The sequence below is a fragment of the Sminthopsis crassicaudata genome, chromosome 4 (genome assembly GCF_048593235.1).
Source record: "Sminthopsis crassicaudata isolate SCR6 chromosome 4, ASM4859323v1, whole genome shotgun sequence".
In the NCBI taxonomy this organism is placed as follows: Eukaryota; Metazoa; Chordata; class Mammalia; order Dasyuromorphia; family Dasyuridae; genus Sminthopsis; species Sminthopsis crassicaudata.
In genome coordinates this window covers 372,776,285-372,802,946 of record NC_133620.1, presented here as the reverse complement: position 1 = coordinate 372,802,946, position 26,662 = coordinate 372,776,285, and the positions used below count along the sequence as shown (strand labels likewise).

Below are 26,662 nucleotides of genomic sequence, written 5' to 3'. Positions count from 1 at the left end.
AGTTTTCCTGTTTTTGTAGACCAAGACTCGATGTGTCACGTCTCTCGAAGAGGAGCATGTTCAGCCTATTTCAGCAGCTGTGTGCCCATCATAACCGCAAGGACCTCCTGAGGCTTGTTTCCTATAAGGAGGCCAAGGAAGCTGCCCGGGACTACCAGGTGGCCAAGCGCTACTTCACCAGAAGTCTGAAGGACATGGGCTTCGGCAGCTGGATCAGCAAACCTCTGGAGGAAAAGAACTTTTCCCTTTGTGAAGCATAGTGTGCTCAGTCAGCTGAGTGTTCAGGGGTATTTCAGATTTTAGGGTGGGAGGTGGGTGATAGCACTCTTTATTATGTTGTTTTGTTTTGTTTTTAATGGACCCAGGATTGCAGTATGTAGGGCTTTAAGTTCTCATTTGTCCTGCCTCCTTTGGGCTTGTCAGGGTAGGGTAGAGTGAGCAAGGCCTTGCTACCACCTGTATTCCCAGGGAAGAGGCAGACCTCTGTAGGGGAGAAAAAAAGCTCTTCTATCTCTTAATAAGCAAAAGCAATCATTGGGCAAATGCAAGACGTTCCCTTGAACTTTTTTTCTTTACTATATTTACTTCTTGAGATCTTGATTAGGTTCCAGTCAACTTTTTGTGATTCAAAGATTGATATAATTTGTGGATTTTCCCAGGTCTTTTGGCTTCTCCACTTTCCCTTCTTTCCCCTTCCTTTTAACTGTCTGGCTACTCCAAATTTCCCCCTGAAGAGGGTGAACATAGTGGCTAATTCAAGTATTAGATAAAATATTTACAAAGAGAGAGGTTGAATTGACAGTCAATTTCGTTATCTGTGCCAGTAAAGGGAAGTATTAATATAGTCAACTTTAACAGCTGATCTTCATAGAAAACCCAGTAGTCATGTTATCCTTCTACCCAGTTGAAAGTGGGGAAATGTGGAAAGCATGATACTGCCTCATAGCAATAATGGGAGTGAGGGAACAGAGGAGGAAAGACTTCCAGGGGGTTGGTTTTGGGGGGGGGGTTGTTTGTTTGTTTCTTTCTTTGTTTGTTTCCCTGTGCAATAGGGGCAAGAATGCTACTGGGGAGGAATGGAGTCCCCAAATCTCAGCTATTAAACTCAATTGCTAATAATTACTTTCCAGAGTAGTTTCCCTACTAAGGCCCTAAAAGGGCCTTTTCCCTAAAACAACTGAGTAGAACAATCCCTGGGTCAGATTCCCAAAGGTGATCTCTAATCACCTCAGTCTGAATCTATGATCAGATTATCAGCAGTGAACAGGAAGAAGGGCATGACAGCTGCTTTGCTGGGGAGGATCAGACCAGCCAATTAAGTACTGGCTCCTTTGCCAGCTATGCCAAGAAATACTGACTTATATTGGCAAGAATAGGGGGTTTAAAAATATGTTATTAGTTTTTCATTCCCACAGGTAACCAAGAATTGATATTCAAGTTTAAAATTAGTACCTTAATCCCAGTATTATATTAGAAGTATTTCCAAGGGGTTTTGATGATTGATTTCTAGAAATGATTCTCAACCAGTACATAGGCCCCTAGGAGGGTTCTTTTCCTCTGCTTGTTGGGAAGAAAGTAGACATTGTGGGCAAAAATCAAGGTTTTTCTTTTTAACTCTTGAGTCAGATGCTTTGTCTAGTGTCTCTTTAGCTTGAGGAATCCTTGTCTCCATTTCAGTCACTTTTAACTATCAAGCTAAAGTAAAGGTTAGCCAAATATCTCAGGGAGAATAGTAGAAACATTGCACCCTTAACATCATCTTTTCTCTAGCTCTCCCTGAAATGGTACTGACTCAGTTAGACCTGTTATCTTGCCAAGACATATTCCTTCCCATTCTTCAGGTAGTCCACTGGTCCAACCATCTGTTCATACCTCTACACTTGCAGATATATCAACACAAGCATAAACATGCACACATTCATCTTTAAATCTACAGATACACACACACACACACATATATACGTATGTATGCACATACATGCTATGTAGTTACTACAGTTTATCCTCTTGATCAGAAATTATCTAAGGGGAATGAGGAAAGGCAGGATGTCATAACATGATAAGGATGTCTTTGCAGCATACCAGAATGTCCTAAGGAACTTGTTGGAAAATCATGCCCCATCTATCTAAGAAAGAAAAAGACTCTTGGTCTCTGGCTTCAGTGTACTTTGCATCCTTTTCAATCAGAGGTTGAATGAAGCTGATTAATATCTGGGTACCTGCCCCAAGAGTCAGTGAGCTCTCATGACTAAGTTGGGAGTTAGGAACCTCCTAGAAAGAAGTTCTTTGAGCCCAGGTCTCCTCCAATTTAAGAGCATTATCATCTTCCTTCTTCTTTACTCATTGATGGAATGTTTTTCAACCCCTACCAAAGTCTGCTTTGATCGGACAGTAGAAACCCCTTCAGCAAAACATATTTTGTTGACTCTAACCCACATGAAGCAGGGTGAAACATTATTATGAGAAGGTTGCAATGTATCAAACACTCCTCCATTCCTCATGAATGATTCTGTTACTGCTGCAGGAACACTGAGCAAGGAATGTGTGTAAGAGCCTATTATAGTCCTGCCCCATTCTTTCTTTCCTGCTTCATTCACACACACACACACACACACACACACACTCCTTCCCTCCCCCCCTTCTCCCCTGCTTCTGAACAATGGAGGAGCAGAAGGTGAAATTTCCCTAGGATGGATCTGATACCATTGTGAGATTTCTTTTATCTTTTCTTTTACTATCACGATCCTTCTCCACCTTTCTAAAAAGAGGGGAGAGGGAAGAAATGCTGTGGTTGATAAGCCTGAACAATTGCAATTATATATTCCTTAGAGAAATCACTTAGCGTAAATTATCCTAACCTGAACCAATTTCCTTTTTTATCCCTAAAGGGACTTAGTTTGGCATTTGGGGGGCTTTTGGCAATAGCTCTTGAGAGCAGAATAGAGAAGCAAATGTAAATGTGAGAAAACTGACCACAACATACTCGTTTTATAATTCTGCCTTTAAGTATCCTTAGATATCAGTGATTGAAGATATACATTCCTCATAAGAAATAAAAGAAACTTTCTGTATTGTTAGACCACCTTATTTCCATAACTCATTGGGTGAATTAAAAGTGTGGAGAGGGAACCCTAAGACCTGGGATATTTTTTTTCAATGCTGAGGAGCAGATTACAAACCTATACTGATAGAAAAGAGCCAGTGTATTTTGTTTGACAACAGAAGGAAGCATTTCAAAGGAGCTGTGGGATCAAAGGGAAGCTGCTTCAGTAGTCCCCAGAAGGAACTCTGTCTGCTAATGGAAATATCCCCTACAGCTCATCTGTCCCTGCCCCCATCCCAACCCCAGCTTGCTCCATCAGTGCCCTCCACATTTTTTCAAGGTCAGAGCATATTGTACAGCTTAGACTCGACTTTGACTGCTTGTTTTAAAATGGAATTGAACTTTGGCCATTTGCATTTTAATACATTGGTAATACCTTGAATGTGTGTCTCACCTTCCTTTCGTGGAGCACTTATTTCTTAGGGGGTCTCTTGCTTCTTAATTTTTGATTTCATGAAATTACTTGCAGGATATGTAAGTGGGCTTTGGAAGGAAAAATCAGCATTGCATCAATCTATATGGAAGCTAGGTAGGATTAAAAAACAGATTATTTTCCTTATCATTGTCCATTCCATGTGTTTTGGGAGAAAGTAGTAAGGAACGGCAGCCATCTTTTAATTTTTCTTCCCGCTTGCCCATTTCATAATTTTTAAGCATGGGATGAGGACATCACTTTCACAGATTTTCTTTTGTAATTAATTATATACCAAGTCCTGCCTGACTTAGACACAGCTTTGTAGTTGATTTAAACAGCTAGCCTACTGCCACAGCAGATCGGAGGGAAAGGGCAGCTTCCAGTGGATGAAGATTTTTGCTAGAATATTTTAATTAGCTCCACCCATCCCCACTTCTCTTCTCTCCCCTTTCTTTGATGTTTGGCAAATAGATGACCTGTAATTTCAATTGTTTCCCAATCAGTGTTCACTTATATTGAGAAATTTCTTTCTACATACAGGATAGTACATCTATCTTATAAAGGAGAAACCTCCTAAAGGCATCCAAGCTTTCTTCCTATTTGCTCTAGGCATTTAATGTATGTGATGATTTACATATAAAAGATGTTAACTGAAGATCAATTTCTGTGGGAAATCCTTTAAAAGCATTATGTAAGCCTTTTAGGTTGAAATCTCCCAGATTTCCTTCCCAGAGTCATGTGGTTGTTTTTTTTCTGAGGCTGGGGGCCCAGGGTCACACAGCTAGGAAATGTTAAGTGTCTGAGACTAGATTTGAACCTGGGTCCTCCTGAATTCAAGGCTGGTGCTCTATCCACTGCGCCACCTAGCTGCCCTCTGCTGTAATTTCAATGCATTTCTTTTAATTTTGCTATGAGATAAAATTGAAAATACCATCACAGTGATTGAGCCCAACTGCCTTAAACTATGAATTTGTAGACTTGTAGAAATGAGTGAAAACAGCCTTCTTAAGCCCATTAATTATTTGTTACTAACAGTTGATCTAATTCTCCAGCCCTTTTTTAAGCTTGAAGAAAAAACTGGTCAGGACTCTTGCTGAATAGTGTTTTTTATTATACATCAAAACCAAAATGATACTCCTTTAGAAGAACAGCCTTCTTCTAAATTTTAAACTGTGGCAAACAGACTGGAACAGATCAGGACTTAAGAATGACCACCAAAAGAGGAGGTGAAGGAGTTACAGCTCTGTGTGTGTGTTTGTTTTGGGGGAAACTGAATAGTTTTATAAAGGGTTCCTTGCCCTACAGCTAGAAAGGACCTCAGAAGTTCTCTAGTCCAAAGATTGATAAAGGTTCTGAATAATGCCAGTGTCCCCTTTCTTTCTCATTCCTTGATTGGGGTGAGGCAAAGGCAGCTGTTAAACTGTGATTGGGAAGAGTTATTTCTTTAGGTTACCAAAAAAAAAAAAAAAAAAAAAAAGGACAGGAGTCAGCACCAGTTCTTGAATCTTGGGTACCTTTCAGGATTGTGGTGTGAGGAATGTTATCATACCTCACAAAGCTAGCAGGTCCAGAGTTTATCTGGTCCATCCTTATTTTTTCTAGCATTCCTCCTCTACTATCTGCAAGATTCAGCTGACATCTTTCTACTCAAGAGTTCATGGCCTGAATTCTTCAGAGACAATGAGCCCTCCTTTTCTAGGCCCACTTAAACAAGCAAGTGATTCTCAGCATCCTAGTTTTGTGGGGGGGTTGTTTTTTTTTTTTGTTTTTGTTTTGGGGGGGGGTTTTTGAGTCTGGTCATCTCAGCTTCTCTAAGCTTTCATTTCTGGTCCTGAATTCTGATCCTTTCCTCATGATCCATCCTCAGAGGATGGCAGGGACAAAATGATAGTTTGAAGCTATGGCAAAATCACTTGGAAGGGGAAAAGTTATCTCCAAAGGGAAACGAGGACCTAGAGGTAAAAGAGACAGCAGCTCACAGAAACCCAACAGTCTTTCTAAAACTAGCATGTGAACCACTGTAACTGCTTGCATTAGGGTCCAGCCCTCCCTCTCCTCTGCCTCCAGAGCCAAGGTTTGAGCCTGCCCAACCTCTGAACTCCTCCAAAGGATCCCTGTACCTGGCATAATAGAAAGTGCAGAACTTAATCCTGAGAGTCTTTATCTGGGGACTGCACTGGGAACTTCAACAATTGAAGTAGCATTTCAAATCTTATTCTGAGAAGGGATTTGTAAACCTTGATACCCAAAGTGGGAGCCTATGACAAAGAAAAAAGAAATGGGAGAAACCCCCCCCCATAATCTATGTCTCGCTTTGCTGATAAAGGCATGAGTGACTCGCCAGGAGTCACCGCCTCAAGTGCCCGAGCTGGAAGCCCAGCCCTGCCGCCCCACATCTCCTTTCTACGCCGTCCTGGGTTTGAGTTCCCATAATTAATTCTTGACGACCCCGTGTTATCCTGACCAATTAATGGCCACCACTTACTAAGCTCGTACTAGCGCACTACATCTGGCAGGGGCTGGCGATACAATGACCCCTGCCCTCGAGGGCTCTCGTCTGTGGTCACTTCCCCTTTCTCTGCCTCGGTGCCCACGTTTGTGAAAGGGACAGTCCCTTCAGGCTCCGGGGAGCCCCCGGCCCTCGGAAGCTTTGTTCTGGTCCAGCCAACTGCGGTGCGAAAGGCGGGTGCGGTGGCGGCGCGAGTCCGCCAGAGGGCTGCGCTTCTCGGACTCTGCAGCCCAAGCCTGCGGGGGGCGGGGGGAGGGGCCGAGGCGAGAAGTGAGGACGGCTAGTGCAGAGCGCAGCAGCCTGCGGAGGAGGGATGGAGGAGGGGGCTCGCCGAAAGCGGCGTCCCATTGGCTGGAGTTTGACTCCGCTCCGACCCCGACTCCCCCGAAGGAGCCCCGCGAGCCCGCTCCTAACAAAGATCATTTCTACAGGGACTGGAAATTTGGGGATTTCTTTTCTCTCCGGCATTCTCTAAACAGAAGCTTGCCAAGGGGGACTAATTTGCGGAAAGGTCTTTGTGGGTGACATGTAACTAGCTCCTGATCTAGTTCTCCCACAGAACCCTTCTTAATTTTTTTTGGGGGGGAGTGGGTGGAGCGCTGGTGCCGGGAAAGGGGCGTTTTCCTGGGCCAGTGGCTAGGGGATTGCCGAGGTAATGCTCTCTGCCTCGCCACCCGTCCCGATCCCAGCTTCTCTCCACCTCTGAAGAAGTATAAAGTAAAACTGACTCTGGAAACACTGCACTGTGACCCCTCGACCAAGCATGCAAATGGGCCAAAGCGGACGGGGGAGCTGTTCTGCTGCTCCGACAACAGCCCGCCGCGCACCCCCCTCCCGAGTCAGAATCGGAGCAGACGCGGGCAGCGATCCCGCCGCAGTGGGGGGCCGCGCCCAGAGGGATGGAGGAGGCGGCCGCAAAGCCTTCTCTGTCACAGCCGAAGCCCGGCTGCCGGCCCTCTTCCAAGGCCCGCCAGGGAGAAGGCCGGGTTTAGCGAGGAGGGAGACAGGAGCAGGGCCTGCTCTCTCCCGGTTCCCCGCCCTCACATCCTCGCCAGACGAGGAGACCTAGGGCTAGCCGAGGTGAAGAGGACAAAAGCTCCATTCAACCTCCCCGAAAAAGTTATCGGAGATTGGCTGTCAGATACTTGTACCATCTGGGCCTTTTCATGATAAAGCTGCGTCAGTGACCTGATCCCCCAAGCCCTCCTTCTGGGACCCCGGAGTTCTAGAAATCTCCCCAGATTGCCTCTGTAAGATCAGCGCGTCCTGACACCAAGTCCTGCCATCCCAAGGCAGAGAAGGTACCTGAGGACAACCGCAGTGATGAACTGGGGGATGAGACAAGCCAGGAGGTAGGGCCAAGGTTTCTGTGTTCCAGAAACGGCTCAGAAAGCAGTGGGATGGGGCCGCAAAACTTTCTCTACAAAGGGGGAAATGTGGGGGCAGCAGGGGGTTTGTGCATCAAGCTAAGAGCACCCCAGGTCCCTCAGGCCCACTGACCAGTGTGAAATCCCTTGCAGCTAAGCTAAGCAGTAGTTAGGAGTCTCTGAAAAGAGGGCTGCACAGAATCCAGTCCCCATGCCCCACTCTCTAGAGCTTCCTAGGGGTTACCCTGACCCCAAGCAGAAAAGCCCGCTTGTATCTACATGCTGCTTCTTTCTCCACCTTCACCTGTTTTCCACGTGTCAGGAGATAGTTTATTTTGGCAAGGAGAATGAGGTCTTTTCATTTCTTTGTGCTTCAAACTCTCCACAGGAGTTCTGATCTCAGTCCGTCCCTCTCCTGCCGGGCCTGTTCCTTTATTTATTTCTCAGCTGGCATTTCCTACCACTACCTGCTTTCAGGGCCTCAGAGAAACAAACGGTGGGGGAGACAAACCAGCCAAGTTCAGTAAGCAGCTTGGAGATGAAGGGAGGAGAGGAGCAAGCAGCGCGTGGCAAAAAAGAGAGAAGATCTCGCGAGGGAAGCTCCTCAGTCCCACTCTTCCCACCCTCCACCGCCACCACGAGCCGCCTTCAGGAAGGGCTGAGAAGGCTCGGGCTTGGGGGCTGGCGGGCAGTGATCTCACTTGGAGCTGGAAGCCGGGTGAGCCAGGTGGAGGAAGGTGTTGGTGGCGTAGTTCTGGAAAAGCGGCTGCAGGAACATGCCGATGGTGCCGAAGATACAGACGAAGACAAAAATCCAGAGGAACAGGCGGTCGATCACCATAGCAACATACTTCCAATCCTCACTCACCTGTATAAAGAGAGGAGGAAGGAGAGGGCTGAGTAGTGGGTGAGGGCGCCTCCCTGCCTCCTCCCCCTTGTCCCATCTAAGGAGTTTGGCACCCAGACGCCACCACTGATCCTCTTAGTCTCTTACTCTACCCTATAACAGCGCGAGTCAGAAGGTCCTGAAATTGAATCCTGTCTAATTCCGTGAGTTTGCTTCCTCAAATGTAAAGTAAGAATAACAACACTTACTCAAGGTTCTTGTGAGCATCAAATGAAATCCTGCATAAATCACCCACATAAAACATTTTGAAAACCTTCAAGTGTTAGCTGTTATTCCAGATTTAAAGCTGGAGAGGAACCCAAGATATCTAATCTCCTTCATTTACATCTAAAGAAAAAAAGAGTCCTGGAAAAATGAGCAGATTTGCTGATGGACACACAGAGAGCGAGCAGAAGCAGGATTCAAATTCAGGTCCTCCCACTGCCACAATGCTTGGGTGGTGTTACAGAGGAACAAGGACACGGAAGCAGGATGACCATCATTTCCCCTTCTCAGCCCCATCTTCCCTGGGACTTTTTCCAGCCACTCTTTCCCCCAGCTCTCATCAGTGTGGTCAGAGCCAGGGTGATGCATTTGTGTGGCTGGGCAAATGGAAAATATTGGCTCTTTGTCCAGAGTGTGCTTTGACTTGAAAAATAAACAAGGCTACTGGCTATGGGAAAAGGAAATTAGGAGTTGCTGATATGTGCATTTGTACAAAGTAGACTTTAGGGTCAGCTAGGTGACAAAGTGGATCAGTCCTGGAATTAGGAGGACCTGAGTTCAAATGTGCCCTTTGATACCTATTAGTTGTATGACCCTGAGCAAACCATTTAACTTCCACTGCTGCCAAAAACAAACAAACAACCTTTAAAAGTGTCTCTTGTGCCCCCAGCATTACTTCCCAGTTACTCACATTGTCTTACCTAGGCCTAGTTTAATGATGATGTAATTCTTGAAGGAATATAGCTACTGTGTCCTTGAGCCTTGGATGTGGATAGGAGAACCTTGATACCCACACACTAGTTGCGTGATGTTGGGCAAGTCACCTCATTTCTTCAAATCTCTACTTCCTCATCAGGAACATAACCCCTGCTTTGCCTACCTCAGGGTTATTATGAGGATCAAATGAAACTGTACATAAGAGCACTTTGTAAAATGGGAAAGGCCCATATAAATTTCAGGTGTCCTTTATTATTATAATTTGCTCTTAATTAACAGCATACCAAATGTGCACCATTAAAATAACTGGAGATGAAAAGAGCTACTAGCCTGATCTCTGGGTTCCATGATGGCTTAAACCACAGTGAAGATGGAAGGCCAAGCCTACCTGCTTCTCCCCACCACTTCTCTAAATAAAGAGAATCTCATTAGTCACCTAGTCTTGCCCATACCTGAAAAGGAATCTCTACAATGTTCTGACAAGTGGGCATCCAGCTTCCACTGAAAGGCTTCAAATAGTGGGAAACCCCCTACATCCAGAGACAGCTTATTTCAGGGATCCTTAACTTTCAGTCCATTTCTTTAAAAATCTAGATAAATGTATTTCAATACAATTCAGTTCCTTTGTAACTCCACATATTTTATTCATTCAAAAATATTATTCCAAGATGGTATCCTTCGGCTTTATTGACCAGTCAAAGGGGCCTATATTACACAAAAGAGGATAAAAACTCCTAGTTCACTTTTTTGAGATGTATGGTATTCCCATGATTCACAACTAATATCATTGAAAAAATGCTAATTTTTAAAAAGGTATGATTTTTGTTTCAGGAAGAATCTGGGAGTCATCAAAAACACTGTACATTTTCCTCATGCAATTCAGCCTGTTGTTTTCCCTACTCAATCCTGAGGCCTGTTCATTTTTAATCAGTAGTGTCTATCCCAAGGTATATGTATGGATGGACCAGAGCTTTGGGTTGTGTATCGTAGTCTGGGTAATAGGCATTCTTCAATCCATTTGGCTTTTCTTGTTCGGATTGTTAAGCAGCATCTCTTGAATGCTTTGGGTCTCATTTAAGAGGCTAGGCACAATGCCATTTACATCCAGTGGAACATCCACTTATCAGGAGTCCCTCATCCATATAGACTACCCTGGACATCATCTTTGACAATGGAAAACATCTTTAGCAAGCAAATATCTACCTGATTTCTGTCTTACTTGATAGTAATAATAAGCCTCTAAATAGCATAATGAAGAGAGGCCTAAACCTAGAGTTCACAAGATCTGATCCAATCAACTTCAGATCTAGCTGTGTGACCCTTGGCAAGCCACTTAGTCTCAGTTTCCTCATCTGTAAAATGGGAATAATAATAGTACCAACCTCCCAGAGTTGTTGTGATATAAGCTATTTATAAAGTGCCTTACAAACCTTAAAGCTATACATGCTAGCTAGTATTATTGTTATTTTAATAATAATAGGGGATGATCAAATACAATCATCTGATATCTTTGAAAGCATTTTGCATGATCTTATGGGAAGTGCCTGGTGGAATAAGAGTCTTTAGGACTGCATTTTGTTATGTCCATCAAATAATAAATAATAAGCATGGCATCACCTTATCTTCTGTTTTTGTTATTCAATTATTTTTCAGTCATGTCCAATTCTTTATAATCCCCTTTGGGGTTTTCTTGGCAGAGAAACTGGAGCAGATTGCCATTTCCTTCTCCAGCTCATTTTACAAATGAGGAAACCGAGGCAAACAAGGATAAGTGACTTGCCCAGAGTCATATAGGGTCTGAGACTGGATTTGAACTCAGAAGGGTGTCTACCTGACTTCAAGCTTGACACTCCATCACTGCACCACCTAGCTACCCAAAACATTGGAACAGTTTGCTATTTCTTTCTCCCTATTCTCTGTATTTGTTGGCTAATTTCTGACTGCAAAGATGTGGTCCTCTGAAGAGTATCGTTTCTGAAAGTCTACACATTCCCTTCTTATAATTTTACCAAAGATGCGCATGATACAATTGTAGAAAATTCTTCTGAAGAGCTTGTGGAGATGAAAGATTGGCAATAAGTGCTATTCTTAGTTCTCTGCCCCCATTTTTTATGGTAATATCTATGTTTTTTTTTTTCAATCATTTAGTTGTTGTTTTTTTCCCAGTCTCTTGAGAATCAATCCCTCATTACCCTCAAAACTATGTTTGCCCCAAGATGTGTCTCTTTGATCTGGTCCATCTGCTATTTTCTTTAGTGCCATTTCTGCTTCTTCACACAGTTCATTGGGACTGAGATGTGAGCATCCAAAAGTCATCATTCCATTGTCATTGGTGAAGAATATGATTTGGGGGGCATCTAGGTGGTGCAGTGGATAGAGCATCAGCCCTGAACTCAGGAGGACCCGAGTTCAAATTTGGTCTGAGACACTTAACACTTTCTAGCTGTGTGACCCTGGGCAAGTCACTTAACCCCAGCCTCAGGGGAAAAAAAAAAGAATATGATTTGTTATACAAATCTTGAGAGTTTTTTCAATTATTGTCTCTTGTCCTTTTTTTCCAATTTCATACTTAAATGAGAAAATTCTTTTTTTTTAATTATTTTTATTATAGCTTTTTATTAACAAAGCATACGCATGGGTAATTTTTCAACATTGACCCTTGGAAAAAACTTCTGTTCCAACTTTTCCCCTCCTTCCCTCCACTCCCTCCCCTAGATGACAGGTAGTCCCATACATGTTAAACATGTTAAAGTATATGTTAAATATAATATATGTAAAATGCAAATTCTTTGCACAAACTTTTGCATCCTTATTTCATGCACTTTTCATTCCAGAGAACATGTTCAGTTAGTTGGTCCTCAACTTCATACTCCACTATATTGCCTTTGTAATTTTAGTTAGGGCTTCCATTATTCCTCCCTAATATATATTTTCACTTTCTCATCATCTCCACCTTTGGGAATCCTTCTTAGCTCAGATGAGAATTTCTACCTATAGCTGTCCTTGATTCATTCCATCTCCATTTCTAAGTAAGGGGATCTTCCCCTTCTAAATGAGAAAATTCTTGAAATGATCTGGCTTATTTGGGACTTGTGGCAAACTTTCTATTAACTTGGTCTTCCCTCTACCATTTCCCCCTGAGAAGTTGCTGCTCTTGGTCTTCTGCAATCCTTTTCCATTAGATTTATAAATGATACAGCAAGATAACTGTATAAATATGTATACATATATTGTATTTAACATATAATTTAACATATTTAACATGTATTGATCTACTTGCTATCTGGGGAGGGGGTGGGGGGAAGGAGGGGAAAAGTTGGAACAGAAGGTTTTGCAAAGATCAATGTTGAAAAATTACCCCAATTTACAGATGAGGAAATTGAGGCAAACCAAAGTTAAATGACTTGCTCAAGGTCATACAGATAACAAGTGTATGAGGTCAAATTTGAACTCAGATCCAGAGCTCTATCTAAAGTACCATTTTGTTGATCTAAATAGTGTTGTATGCTAAATAAAATAAAATTTTAAAATGCCAAAAAAAATTTTTATAAATGAGTATATATTCTAAATTGTCATTGTCTTTGCTTTCCCTATCTCTCTTGTTGACACAAAATTCATGTATTTGCCAACTGAGACAGTTTCTAAGCTCTTTTGGCCTATTCATTGGCAGTAGCTTCATATTATTTAGACTCCTTTCAGAAAGAGTGATAATGTATGTCAATAACTGTTGCTTTATCTACTTCCCATCAATAGATTAAGTAGTTCAAACTAGAACTATTTTAACTGCCAGCTATGTCTTCTAATTTTTTATATTTCCTCTATCTTGGCATTGATTTCAATCTTTGATCTAAGAAGTCCTTTGTCTATACATAAATAGCTAATTTTGAAAGATTCCTAAATTGACAACAAATTGTTTCCTATTTGAGACATTAATTTCTTTTTGATGGGCAGTTAGATGGCACTGGATAGAATAGCAGGCCTGGAATCACAAGACCTGATTTCAAATCTGGCCTCAGATACTCACTAGTTGTGTAACCCTGTGTGCCTCGGTTTCCTCAACTGTAACTGGAGAAGGAAATGGCAATCCGCTCAAGTATTTTTAGAAAGAAAATCCCAAAAAGAGTCACAAAGAGTTAGTCAACTGAAAAACAATTTAATAACAAAAATTTTTTAAACTATTATTACTCAGTGTTTGTCTCTCCAGTATATTAATGACTTCCTTCTTGAACAAATTACAAATAATATATATGTACATATGTATGTATGTGTATATATACATATGTGTATATATATATAAATATGTGTGTATATAAACACACACACATGGTTATGAGGCTTTTTTGTAGCCTAAAAGCCTTTGGTTTCTTAATCTGGAGTCAATTTCCCAACATATTTTTCACTGTTCTTCTATGCCCACCTTTGCATTGAAAGTACTAAGTATAGATTAAGTGTTGGGCCTGGAGCCAGAAGACCCAAGTTCAAATTTTGTCTTAGACATTTCCTAGCTGTGTGATCCTAAATGAATCCTTTAATCTATGTTGCCTCAGTTTCCACAAATGTAAAATGGGGGATAATAATAGCACCTACCTTGCAGGGTTGTCATTAGGATCAAATGAGATAATATTTATAAAGCATATGATAGAGGTGAGTAGATGCTATATTCTCTTCCCTTTCCTCCTTCAAAGATGTACTTATAGATCTTTGATCTATAGATTTATAGAAAGATCTATTTAGAGCTAAAAGGACCTCAGAAGTCTTCATATCAAAGCTTCCTCATTTTATAAATAATCTCAGAAATCTAAATTGGGAAGATAAGAATACTTACTTCCCAGGGCTACTGTTAGGATCTGATGACATAATCGTAAAGCATTTAGCACTGTGCTGGGCACATAGTAAGCGCTAAATAAATGTTAACTGTTATAATTGCTGTTACTGTTATTATTGTGATGAGGACGATGAAGACAAAGGTGAGGAGGGTGATGAGACTTGCCCAGGAAACACACCTCCAGAATGCCTGAGACAGCAAAGTCTTCCAGACTCCAAGTCCAGAGCCTTATCCCCCACACCCCACTGCCTCTTTCTAAAAAACATCTCTGCCTCCTCTTTCGGTAATAGGTGTCTGAGCATAAGCAGCAATTTAACAATGTTTGTTTTGTTTTGTTTTGTTTTTTACAAATATATGTGATAAGTCCAGAGCTACAAAGGGACTAAGTGATATTTCTTATCTTTATACTCAAGATGAGACAGACAGACAACTCCCTTATTTGCCTTCCAACAGAGAACTAGTGAGCCATGCTTTCTTTCATTTAGGTGCAAATTCCTGGTATCTTCTGCTTTCCCATAAAGCAACCACAACAAGAACAATCACTAACATTTAAACAGAACTTTAAGGTCTGCAAGGTGCTTGACAAATATTATCCCTGAGACGGATACCATTATTATCCCCATTTTACAGATGAGGTTCATTGACTTATCCAGGTAGAGTCACACAGTCAATAAGTGTCTGGGGCAGCATTTGAACTCAGGCCTTTCTGAATAAAAGAATAGTGTTCTTTCTACCATGTAAAATCCTCTTTTAAAAAGTCAGCATTACTTGGCATGATTTGGTACCAGTCCTGTCCTCTCTGCCTCTGTTAAAGTTGTCTAAAATTACTTCTCTTCTCACAGCTTTTGCCCTTTTCATCATTAACTGTGTCTTATAAAAAAGACCTGAAGGAAGCGCTGGATCTTAGACTTGCACTATGGCAGCTGGGTAGCAGAGTGAATATTACACTAAGTTCAGGGTTAAATAAATCTGGCCTCAGACTCTAGCTGTGTGAATCATTTAGCAAGTTTCTTGCCCCTGAATAAATCACTTACCTTCTGTTTCTTCCTCTGAAATATGAGGTCAATAATAGTCTCTCCCTCCCAAGATTGTTGTGAGAATCAAAGACTATGATTACAAAGCTAAAATATCTATAAATGTTGGAAGCAGCCAGGTGGCTCGGTGGATATAATGCTGGTCCTGGAGTCAAAAAGACGAGTTCAAATATGGCTTCCCTTTCTCCCTAAGTAACCCTGAACAAGCCACTTAAACTCTGTTTGCCTCAATCCAATGGAGAAAGAAATGGCAAACCACTCCAATATCTTTGCCAAGAAAACCCCATGGACAGCACTGGCAGGCTAGGATCCACAATGTCAGAAAGAGTTAGACATGGCTGAATAACAACAAGTATAAATGTTAGCTATTATTATTACTCTTTATGTCCCCAGGCAAAGTTATTGGCATATGGTAAGTGCTTAATAAATGTTCTATCTATCTATCTGCTCTCCCAATGGTCACTTGTCTGGGAATCTGGAGCCCAGTGACCCCAGAAGTCACAGCCTCTTGGAATTTATATCTTCCTCATCCTATTCTCAATCACAATGGCATTAGTGAGGTAGAAACATTTTCAATTTCCACATCAGCTGGCTCAATCATGAACCGAGATCAGAAAGTCACCAACATGGATCTGAAAAAGAAGGCTGTGATATGGATGGGCTGTCCCCTATCAAGATTATGGACAGTGTAGTATAATGGGAAGAGCCCTTTGGTTTGAATTCTGGCTGCTGAACTTACTTCCTATAAAAACTCAATTCAGTCACTCCTCTTTCTTGTCCTCAGTTTCTTTATTTTAAAAGGAGGGAGGCAATCAGACTCTTCCTTCTAGCTACAAATTTTTTTAAGCTTTAAAAGATGGAGCTAAGAAGTCAGTCTGAGAGAGCAGGCTTAATGCAGCAGAGTGTGAGGTGAAGGTTCTCCAAGTGATTGCATCAGCAAAACTAAATCCATCTCCCCTGAGATCCTAGAATTGAAAGTGCCTTTGCAGAAGAAAATTCCAGAAGAGTGCAAACTCAGTGAGAGATGAAGGGCAAGGGCAGTAAAAATGATGTGTTGCCTAACCAGCAACTGGCATTCTCCCTCAAGGTCCTGGCTATAAATATTTCATAAGGCAGCCATCCCAGATAGCCAGTTGAGTAGAAAAGGAATATTAGTTTGGGGAGATGCAGTTTTGTAGCAGAGTCAGAAATGGGCCTTATCCTAGAGGGATACACTTCTAGATAATTCTACATACCCACTCTTTCCTAAGCTCTCTTATTTTATTTTCAGTAGAGCACAGAAATCACAAAATCTCCATCTTGCTCTTAGGGTTGTTCAGTCATATCTGACTGTTTGTGACCCCATTTGGAGTTTCTTCTTGGCAAAGATAATAGAGTGTTTTACCATTTCCTTCTTCAGTTCATTCTACAGATAAGGAAACTGAGGTAAATGGAGTTAAATGACTTGCTCAGGTTCTCACTGCTAGTAAATGCCTGAAGCCAAATGTGAACTCAGGAAGATGAGTCAATCCCATCACTCTATCCACTTAAAACCACCTAAATGAAGGGAGAGGGAAACAGACTTTATTTACCAAGAGAAGTGGTAAGATGACCACAGTGCATTCCAGAAAACTACTTCCTCCCTCTCTGTTAAGTCCAATTTAAACCATCTCACTCCACTTGCTTCTTTCTGGATACAAATACTTGAGGAACAGGAAGTGATAATTCTGTGTCACTCAGCACTCAAAGGCTGACCTCTGAAGGAATCCAATCCAGACTAATCTTGCCTACTGGACATCCTGGTAGTCGAGTAGGTGAGGCATTAGACTCAGAAGAATACTTCCTACTTACATGAACTGATGCTAAGTAAACTGAGCAGAACCAGGAGATCATTGTACACAGCAACAAGATTATACAATGATCAATTCTGATGGACGTAGCTTTTTTCAACAATAAGGTGATTCAGGCCAATTTCAACAGACTTGTGATAGAGAGAGCCATCTGCATAGAGAGACTGGGGGGATTGAGTGTGGATCACATAGTATTTTCATCCTTTGGTTGTTGTTTATTTGCTTTGTTTTTTTTTTTTTTTTTTTTCTCATTTTTCTTTCCCTTTTGATCTGCTTTTTCTTGTGCAGCAAGATAAATGTGGAAATATGTTTTGAGGAATTGCACATGTTTAACCTATATTGGATCACTTGCTGTCTAGAGGAGGGGGATGGGAGGGAAGGAAAAAAATTTGGAACACAAGATTTTGCAAGGGTGAATGCTGAAAACTAGAAGAACAAGAACAAGAACAAGAAAGAAGAAGAAGAGAGAAGAAGAAAGAAGAAGAGAGAAGAGAGAAGGAAGAAGGAAGAAGAAGAGAGAAGGAAGAAGGAAGAAGAAGAAGGAAGAAGAAAAAGAAGAAGAGGAAGAAGAAGAGAGAAAGAAGAAGAAGAAGAAAAAGAAGAAGAGGAAGAAGAAGAAGAGAGAAGGAAGAAGAAAACTACTTACTTGACTTTGATCAAATCACATCCCCTCATCTGTAGAGTGAAATCGTGGGACCAGAGGGCCTTCAAAGTCCCTTTCCACTTTAAAATCCCAGTATGATCTCTGGCCCACTTTTCCATCCTTCACTGTACATTTATAAATATTGCAGTGACATCATTCATAGGTTCACAGATTTAGAGCTTAAAGGGACCTCAGAAACCATTTGTACCAATCCCCTCATTTTACAGATAAGACCTGGAGAGGATCAATGACTTGTCAAAGATCATCCAGATAGAAAGTGCCAGAGACTGGATTCAAAGCAAATTCCTCTGACTCCAACTCCAGCATTATTTCCATTTCTGTTGATTATATCCTACCTTCTTGAAGGTTGTTCCTTTTATGTGTGTGTGTACAACTGCCCAGTACAACCTATAATGTACCTTAGGAATGATAAAGGAAATCCGACTGACCCGACTCTCCATCATTAGGACACCTCCCAACCCACCACCCTGTCCACGCCTCTTCTACCCTCCCGTGTGGAGGGAGGACCCCTCCTCCTCCCGGCCCCCCACACTCACGCTTTGGTCATCGTCCTCACTCCGCATGTGGTCAGCAATGAAGCGCACGCCGTCCACGGCCTCCTTGAGCCCACAGCCGCACGGCCCCCCGGGGCCCGCTCGGCCCCGGAAGCCATTGGCTGAGTCTGCGGACTCGGCCCCAAAAACTCCTCCGAACTCCTTGACGGAAGCCTGGTTGACAAAGCAGGTGCAGGAGTTGGCCCCCGGGGCGTCTCGGAAGAAGACGCCCCCTCCGCCCTCCTGCTCCCGCTGCCGCCGCCTTTGCCTCAGGCGCTGGCGGGCGCAGTTCTGGCGCGGCTGCTTCATGAAGAGCACGGCGGGCAGCTTCTCCAGGAAGACCACTTTGACCCAGGGGGCCATGGTGTGGGTGGTGGGGGAGCGGTGGTGCACATTGAGGACACAGACGCTGGTGACGATGGAGAAAGTCACCAGCACCATGGTGAACATGAGATACTTGCCGACCAGCGGCACGTCCAGGGAGGTGGGGGGGACAATCTTGGAGATAAGCAGGAGAAAGACGGTGAGGGCCAGCAGGACAGAGATGCAGAGGGTCATCTTCTCCCCGCAGTCAGAAGGCAGGTAGAAGACCAGGATAGCAAGGGAGGTGATGAGGATGCAAGGGATGATGAGGTTGATGGTGTAGAAGAGAGGCTTGCGCCGAATGATGAAGTCGTAGGTGATGTCCACGTAAGTGGAGTCGTCCGGGTTCTCGTTCCGCCGGCCCGGCAAGGCCACGATGTCCCACTCGCCGCTGGGGGTGAAGTCGTCCAGGTTGGCGACCTCGCTCTTCAATACTAAGTCGATTTCCGTGCGATCGTAGGTCCAGGATCGGAACTTCATGGTGCAGTTCTGCTGGTCAAAGGGGAAATGCTTGACCTCAATCTTGCAGGCGCTCTTGTAGATGGCGGGGGGAAGCCAGAAGATGCTTCCATCGTAGGAAACCACAGCATTGGAGTAGAAGGAGACCTCGTACACCCCGTCAGCACTGCGCGCCCGGTGGGAGGGGGGAAGAGGAGAGCAGATCAGTCGGGGCTCATTTCGGCCTGGACCCCCCTGCCTCGGATAACACAGATAGGCCGGGGGGAGGGGAGGAGATTCGGTCCCTGCAGTGGGGAAGCCCCTGTTTTATGAGCAATGTGAGACACCGTCACCATGCATCCTCCCGGACACAGGTGTGGACAGAAGCAAGGTACAGAGGAAACAGGGCAGGTGATTCAGCCAGGTGGTGTCTCAGCATCAGTGGGGGGAATAGGAAAGAACAGGGATTTGGAAGGGAGGGGGAATGAAGACCAGTAATCAGACTTAGGAAGGTTCTCTAGAAGGAAGGAAGGGGGAACAAGATGAAGAGTGAAAATGGAAGAAGCTTGCCCGGGGTGCGCAAAGTAGATTAAAGGAGCCGTGGGATCTAGGCTTTAAGCCCCAAGCGGAGAGGTTTCAGCCGGCTTCCAAGAAAAGGAAGGATGATCTTATCCTGGGCATGGGAGGGATTCCTTGAAGAGAAGAAGGGACCTCAAAAAGTCTTTTGTTTCACTCCCTTGCCTCCAGGTGAAATCCTGCCTCCTAGTTAAGCAGGCTTGTCCAGTGGCAAGCAAATTTTAAAGTTTCTCTCCTACCACACCCTAAACATGTGAGCGCTAGCCTGGGAATTTAGGAGATCTGGATTCCAATTTTGCTCCTACTACGAATTCCAGGGATTTTTTCATGCAAAAGAGGAAACAAGGGAAGGGAGGATGTTATGCTGTATATGATTAGTAAGGTCCCTTTTAGCTCCAACATGAATCACAAGCAATCCTTATTGGCTATGGGGGTCAGAGTAGCAATTCAAATGATCTCATTTGTCAATTGATCAATATTTATGTTTGCTTGTCTGTATCTCTATGTGCTGATTAATCTATGTTCTTTTTCCTTAATCTCTCTTAAACTAGTTTTGGTTTGGTTTGGTTTTATTTCTAACTCGACTGAACCTCCCACCAGAACATTCTCCTTCCCTCCCTATTGCTCAAGGGCTACATACTTGTTGTAGAGGACAACATCTGGAAGCCAGATGTGCTTGGAAGGAAGTCGAACTTTCTTCATGTTGTCAAATTCTTCTGGTTTCCAGGTAAGCCGGTAATCCTCCCACTCCTGAGGAGAGATGCCAGAAGTGACCATGGAGAGAGGGGCCATTCCAACAATAGGAAGAATTGGGGAAGGAACTAGAGGCTGATAAGGAATTTGGAAACAGGAAAAAGAAAGGGAAAGGGAAGATGTCGACATTATCTCCTCCTTTATCTCACCTGGAAAGTGGCCCTTTTACTCACCAAGACAAAACATTCTAAATGAACAAGGAACCTCATTCTCCAGCAGATTGCCCCTTCCATCATCCCCACCCTCTCACTCCTATTCAATCTCTTCCTACCTTCTGGTTGCTTCCCCTCACCTACAAATAAGGTCACATTTCCTAAAAAAAAAAAAAAAAAAAAAAAAAAACCCTCAGCTTGACCCATCCATCCACACTAGCAATAGACCCACACCTCATCTTCCTGTTAATGGCTAAATTCCTTGAGAAAGCCATTTACAATAGGTACCACCACTTCCTTTCTTTGAACTTATTTGTAACTCTTGACTGTAAGGCTTCTGACCCCATCATTTAACCAAAACTGCCCTCTCCAAAGCGATCAGTGACTTCCTAATTGCCAAACCCAATGGCCTTTTCTCAGTCCTCACTCTTCTTGACCTCTCTGTCACTGATGACACTTTCAATCACGTTCTTCTCCTTGATGTCCTCTTCTCTCTAGGTTTCTTTGATAATATCCTACCCCGACACTCCTCCTACTTGTCTGACCACTCCTCAGTCTTTGCTGGATCTTCTTCCAGATCATGTGCACTAAGGGTAGACATGCCCAGGGTTCTGTGATGGGACCCCTTCTCTTTTTCCTCTTTATTATTTCACTTGCTGATCTCATCAGCTTTTATGTATTCAGTGATCACCTTTCTGCTGAGGATTCCCAGATCTACGTCTCTAGCCCTAACTTCCAGTTTTGCATCTATTAGAAATCTAAAACTGGATGTCCCTTTGACATATAGAACTCAATATCCAAGGCTGAATTCATTATTTCCCTCCCTCAAACCCTCCCCACTTATGAACTTATATATAGGAAACTATCATCATGGAAACTATTGTCTTCCCATTCATTCAAGTTCACAACCTTATCTCCTCATTATCTCCCTATACCCCACATCCTCTTGTCAAGACCTATCAATTTTACCTTCATAACATATGTGTATGTGTGTGCATATATATGTATGAATGTACTTTTCTTTCTTTTGACATTGCTACCACCCTAGTACAGGCCCTCATCATCTCAGGCTGCTGGTCAGTCAGTCTGCCTCAAATCTCTCCCCACTCTAGTCCATCTTCTACTCAGTTGTCAATTTTCCTACCCATGTCATCCACCTTGTCAATAAACTCCAGAGATTCTCTATCACCTCTAGGATCAAATATAAAATCTGTTTGGCATTCAAAGTCCCTCCAACCTTTGTATACTTTACTCTCCACCATATACTCTACAACCTGCTACATTACATTAGATCTTTGCATAAGATACAACATCTCCCAACTACAGGCATTTTCAAGGCTGTCTGCCATTCCTGGCATACTCTTTATTCATATCTCCATTCTTGGTTTCCCTGCCTTCTTTCAAATCCCAGCTAAAATCTATCTGCTACTAGAAGCCTTTCTCAATTCTGTTTAATGCCAGTGACTCCCCAATGTTGATTACTTCCAATTGATTCTATCTATATCTTGTTAGTATGTCCTTGTTCGAATATTTTCTCCCCTATTAGACTTCAAGCTCCTGGAAAGCAGGAGCTGTCTCTTGTCTTTCTATAGGATCTGGCCCATAGGAGTCACTAGTATGTTTATTGACTACCTATGTCTACCTCAATAGGTAGACTCCAGATACTACTCAATGGTGACTATTATCTTCCTATGAGCTTCCTAGCATAAAAGACAAAGGACAGGTAGGTAGCCATGAGACAAAATCATGGAGCCTGAGAGACAGGCTTGGAGGAAGCTCATTCATTTAATAAACATTTAAAAGTATACACAAAGTCACTAGAAGAAATGCAAAGCTGAGATAAGACATGCCCCCACAGAGCTCACAGTAAAGGACTCAGACAATATATAATATCATATGATAAATATATTAGAGAATTTTAGAAAGTATTTTATGAGATGTAAGGGGAGAAGGTAATTTTGATAGTGATTAAAGAAATAGGATTTTTAAAAAGTGACTACAGAAGGAAAGATCAAATGGAAGGAAAAGAACACAGAGTTTGAAAAAGAGAGGGGTATTGAGAGGAGAGGATTAGGTCACTCACCTGGGTCAGCCAGACGTTGGTAGTCATGATCTGCTCCCGCTCATGCTAAAACAGAAGCAGCCCTTGATGAATATTCTATCCTCACCTCTTCCATACCCCTCCAAAGTAAATGCACCTATGTCTGAGGACCAAGTAAAGAAGGCCTGCTAACCTCAAAGGGCTAGGAGAACCTCCCAGAAAGGAGACATATGAGAGCTGTATGCACACATATGTAAACACATACCATTGGGTTGGATTTTATTAAGTGAGAATCCACCCTCTTATCCTATGGTATCCAGGAGCACAAAGATGAGAGTGAAGGGCCAGGGAGCTGAGACTACTTCTAACTTACCACACTAATGAGCTGGGCTAACGATACAGTAAGCTGTACAGTCACCAGCTCAGAGCCATTGGTGGCTGGTCGAATGAGCTTGTTGTAGCGGGCAGGATCCAAGAGATGTTCCACCAACCTTTCCTCTGTGTCTGTAGCCAGGACCCCTGAGATAGAGTTGGGAATAGCACCAAAAAGGGGTAAGAAGAGTTAATCATATATATTCATCCCTCCAGGGCATTTTGGGACAATCTCCCCATGTAACAGACAAAATGCCAAGGTAGGCAGGGCATCTAGGCCCTCATCTCTGATCTATCTTCCTAAGAAAAGTACAAAATGCATGTGATTAAAAAAAAAAATCCTAATCAGAAAACTGCAAACTAAAACAACTTTGAATTACCATTTCATACCAACTGAATTAATAAAAATAGATAAAATGATGAAATCCAATGTTTGTAGAGCTGTATAAACAGGTATTTTATTACACTGTTGGTGGAATTAACAGTTCTTTCACAGAAATCTGGGAACTTACACTTACAAAACTCATTCAATCTTTTGATCTTACTACTAGGGCTCTATCATAGGGATCTGGAGTGGGGGATAGTTTGGACTCATGATTTTACCTGTATGTACCCCCTTGCAGACTGGCAACCTATTTATATCTCAGGGTCTTAGAAAGCTACCTGGGTCACTAAAAGCTCAAGTTTCTTTGCCTAGGGTCACATAGACAATGCGTTTCAGAAGCATGACTTGAAAGCAGATCTTTATGACTTTATGGTCTGTCTTCTATTTATTCTGTCAACATTCCCTCTAAGACTTCAACAATCTAAGTTCAGATCTCTGTTGAAAAAAGACCTAGCCTAATAATATGCATATATATGCACATATACATAGATTTGTTTTATTTTAAATAGCAAAAAATAGAATCAATATATTCATGAATAAGGAAGGGCTAAATGGTAATATATCTAATGATGAAGTATGTCTCCCACATCTTAGGGATGGATTGTAGATACAGAATGAGTTATTTTTCAACTGTGAGCAATATCCTACAAATCTTCTTTGCTTGACTATTCTTTTATTATAAAGAAGGGCTTTAATTAAGAATGAAAGAAGTGAGGAGAATATGTGGAATATGTTCTGAGGTTTCAAAAAAAAAAAAATAAAGGAAGATGGGGCAGCTGGATATAGCGCACCAGCCCTGAAGTCAGGAGGACCCGAGTTCAAATCTGATCTCAGACACTTAACACTTCCTAGCTATGTGACCGTGGGCAAGTCACTTAACCCCAATTGCCTCAGCAAAAAAAAAAAAAAAAATCAATGAAACATATTAAAATACACAAAAAGAAACAGAAGGAAGTTCAGAGGGAGATGTAGAGTAACAAAGCTATGCTAGTAAATTCAATATAGATTTTAATTAAATTTAACTGAAATTAAAATTTAATATTAATATATATTTGTTTAAAACAAGCTATATTCAAGAGTCATAGTTTTATATACTATCCTCATTTTTCTATCTTTCTATATATAAATGTTTGTTGATAATCTTATGGTTTATAATAAAAAATTAAACATCATAACACTAAAAAAAATTGTGGCACATAGCAGGCATTTAACAAATGCCTATTGATTGATTGATATGGGTCATAACAATGAGAGGTAATGTGCTGTAATAGATAGAGATCCTCAAGAAGACCCTCTAATACTTACTGGTCATGTAATCTTGAGCAATTTTCTTAACTTCTAGTGCCTCAGTCAACTTTTTAAGACTAAGTTGCAGAGAAGGTATCATTTGGCAATGATAAAGAAAACATGGGTTTGGTTAAAAAAAAAAAAAAAAAAAACGAAGCCATTCAATCAAATGAATAAATAAAGAATGGTAGCTATCCGGATTCTCACATTTGCTGGATGTATGACTGGATAATTCACTTAACCTCTTGCCTTAGTTTCTTCATTTACAAAATGGAGATAATATTTGCATAGTCTACTTCATCAGGTTGTAATAAGCAAATTGATTTGTATGCAAGAAACAAACAAACAAAAAAAGAAATATGAAAGGACATACAGCATGATGCACAGTGAAAGAAACAGAGGATGCTATATCAATGACAAGGATTTTACTTTTAAAAAAATCAACAAAATTTTATACATAAGAAAATGGAAAAGAAGGTGGAACAAGGTGCAAGTTGAATAAGTTGCTATTGTTATTTTATGGTTTGTATTTTTCTTTTATCAAAATGTAAGTTGTTATTATTTTAATTGGAATTTTTTATTTGTATTTTTGAGAACTGTTATTAAGTATTCAACGAGGACAAAAGTAACATATAGGAAAATCCACAGAAGACAACAGACGGAGACTCATGCTCCAAAAAGGGAATCCCTGTACTGAGAGACCAGAAAAAGTGCCCTCCCGACTGAGAAATTCCTATGGCAGGGTCTGTTCTCCCAGGACCAGTGTAAATCTTCCCTTATTCTTCCCAAAGGACGGCATTTGAGCCTGGAACCCGTGACAGGTTTCCCTTGTTTTGCAGAAGTCAGTCATAACTTTAGCTCTCCCCTGTTTCTACAGAGGATGTGTCTCTGGGTGTCCTCTGCATCTGTGTTGGCCAGGGTTTACCGATTGTGTGTGTGTGCCCCGGTGGTTCCGTCTCTGCTCTCCGCACTTCTCTGTATTTGATCACATGCCTAACACATTCAGGAGGACCTTCTCCTCATTCCACATGCAGACACTTCTTGGGGACACACGTACAATATGAGATTCCAGGTCCTCACAGCTGCCATTGACACGGTCTTGATTATTTTTCTTCCCTTACTAAATGCACCCTCAGTCATACATTAACCCTCGCATTCCTGCTCCTCCACCCCCACCCCATCCCAAGTACCTGCTGGCTCCCGCTCTGCTAGCAGAATCAGGGATACATGCTCACTACACTCAACTCACTGAGGAACAGCAATGCTTTCCGCTCCTTTCTCACGCCCCCAGTCCTTCCTCTCCCATCTCCCACCTATCTTCTGTCTCCCCCTGAGAGGGTGGAGATCCCCTCCCTTCTCCCTCTCCTCTCTCTCTCTGTGATGACCCAATTTGAGAAATGCCCGTGGGACTGAAATAACTAATCTAATCATTTCAGGTACGGGATTCTTTCCCCTCTCCCTAAATTGCAGGTTCCTCTCTTCACTTCTATGACGAGCACTTCTCCAGCTCTTCTCCCCCCCATCTTTCCCGCCCCGCCATTCTCTTTCCAACCTTCCCCTCCCCCACGGTCCTATTCACAGAAAACCACATTTGGAAAAGAGTTTCGAGATGGTGCCCCACCTCGTTTTTGCTCCTCACCCGATCCAGGCCCCTACCTTCTCTGGGGTCCCTCCCCTTTCCCAAGTCTCCCCCAATCGCCAATACCGGTCCTCCCAAGAGCACACTGCTTTCTCCACTCCCGCCCCCACGGATGTCTCCGGCCGGCTCGGTGTCCTTACCTGAAAACAGCCCGAAGAGGCCAAGGCTGACGAGCAGCGCCATGGGGAGCGGGAGCCGGGGCATCCCGCCCGCATAGCTTACCGTGCTCCCCCTAGGCCAGCTCGGTGCTCCGCAGCCCGCAGGAGAATGCGGGGGGTGGGGCGGTGCTCTGTCCGCGGTACTGAAGCCCGGGCGCTGTCCGCGGTGTCGGAACCGGGGTGGGGGTGGCGGCCTGGAGCTGGAGCTAGAGCTGAAGATGGAGATGGAGAAGATGGAGATGGGGCAGGAATCTCTTCGTTGGCTACTGCAGCTGTTGCCTCGTTTACTGTTAGCTGTGACTGATGCTCCTGCAGCTCCTATGGATCCGGGGGCCCAGGGGGCGGGGCTGGGAGGAAGGTTCGGGGGAGGGGCCGGAACCTAGTTTATCTC

At 42.9% G+C, this 26,662-nt stretch overlaps 2 protein-coding genes across 5 annotated transcripts in view; one reads left to right on the top strand and one right to left on the bottom strand.

Moving 5' to 3' along the window:
• Positions 1–8,969, top strand: part of ADAR (adenosine deaminase RNA specific) — a 33,225-nt gene extending 24,256 nt beyond the window's left edge. For all 4 annotated transcript variants that reach the window (XM_074262159.1, XM_074262163.1, XM_074262162.1 and 1 more), the window contains exon 15: positions 20–8,969. In XM_074262159.1, the coding sequence (XP_074118260.1) occupies positions 20–260 (241 nt within the window). In that variant the 3' untranslated portion in view covers positions 261–8,969. The remainder of the gene's footprint in view (positions 1–19) is intronic.
• CHRNB2 (cholinergic receptor nicotinic beta 2 subunit) lies at positions 5,832–26,617 on the bottom strand. The gene is made up of 6 exons (XM_074262164.1): positions 26,254–26,617; positions 22,804–22,949; positions 22,473–22,517; positions 20,125–20,234; positions 18,111–19,095; positions 5,832–8,262 (listed from the first exon to the last, which is right to left on the bottom strand). The coding sequence occupies exons 1-6, from the start codon at positions 26,315–26,317 to the stop codon at positions 8,092–8,094; spliced, it is 1,521 nt and encodes a 506-aa protein (XP_074118265.1). The 5' UTR covers positions 26,318–26,617; the 3' UTR covers positions 5,832–8,091.
• Positions 26,618–26,662: the final 45 nt, after the last annotated feature.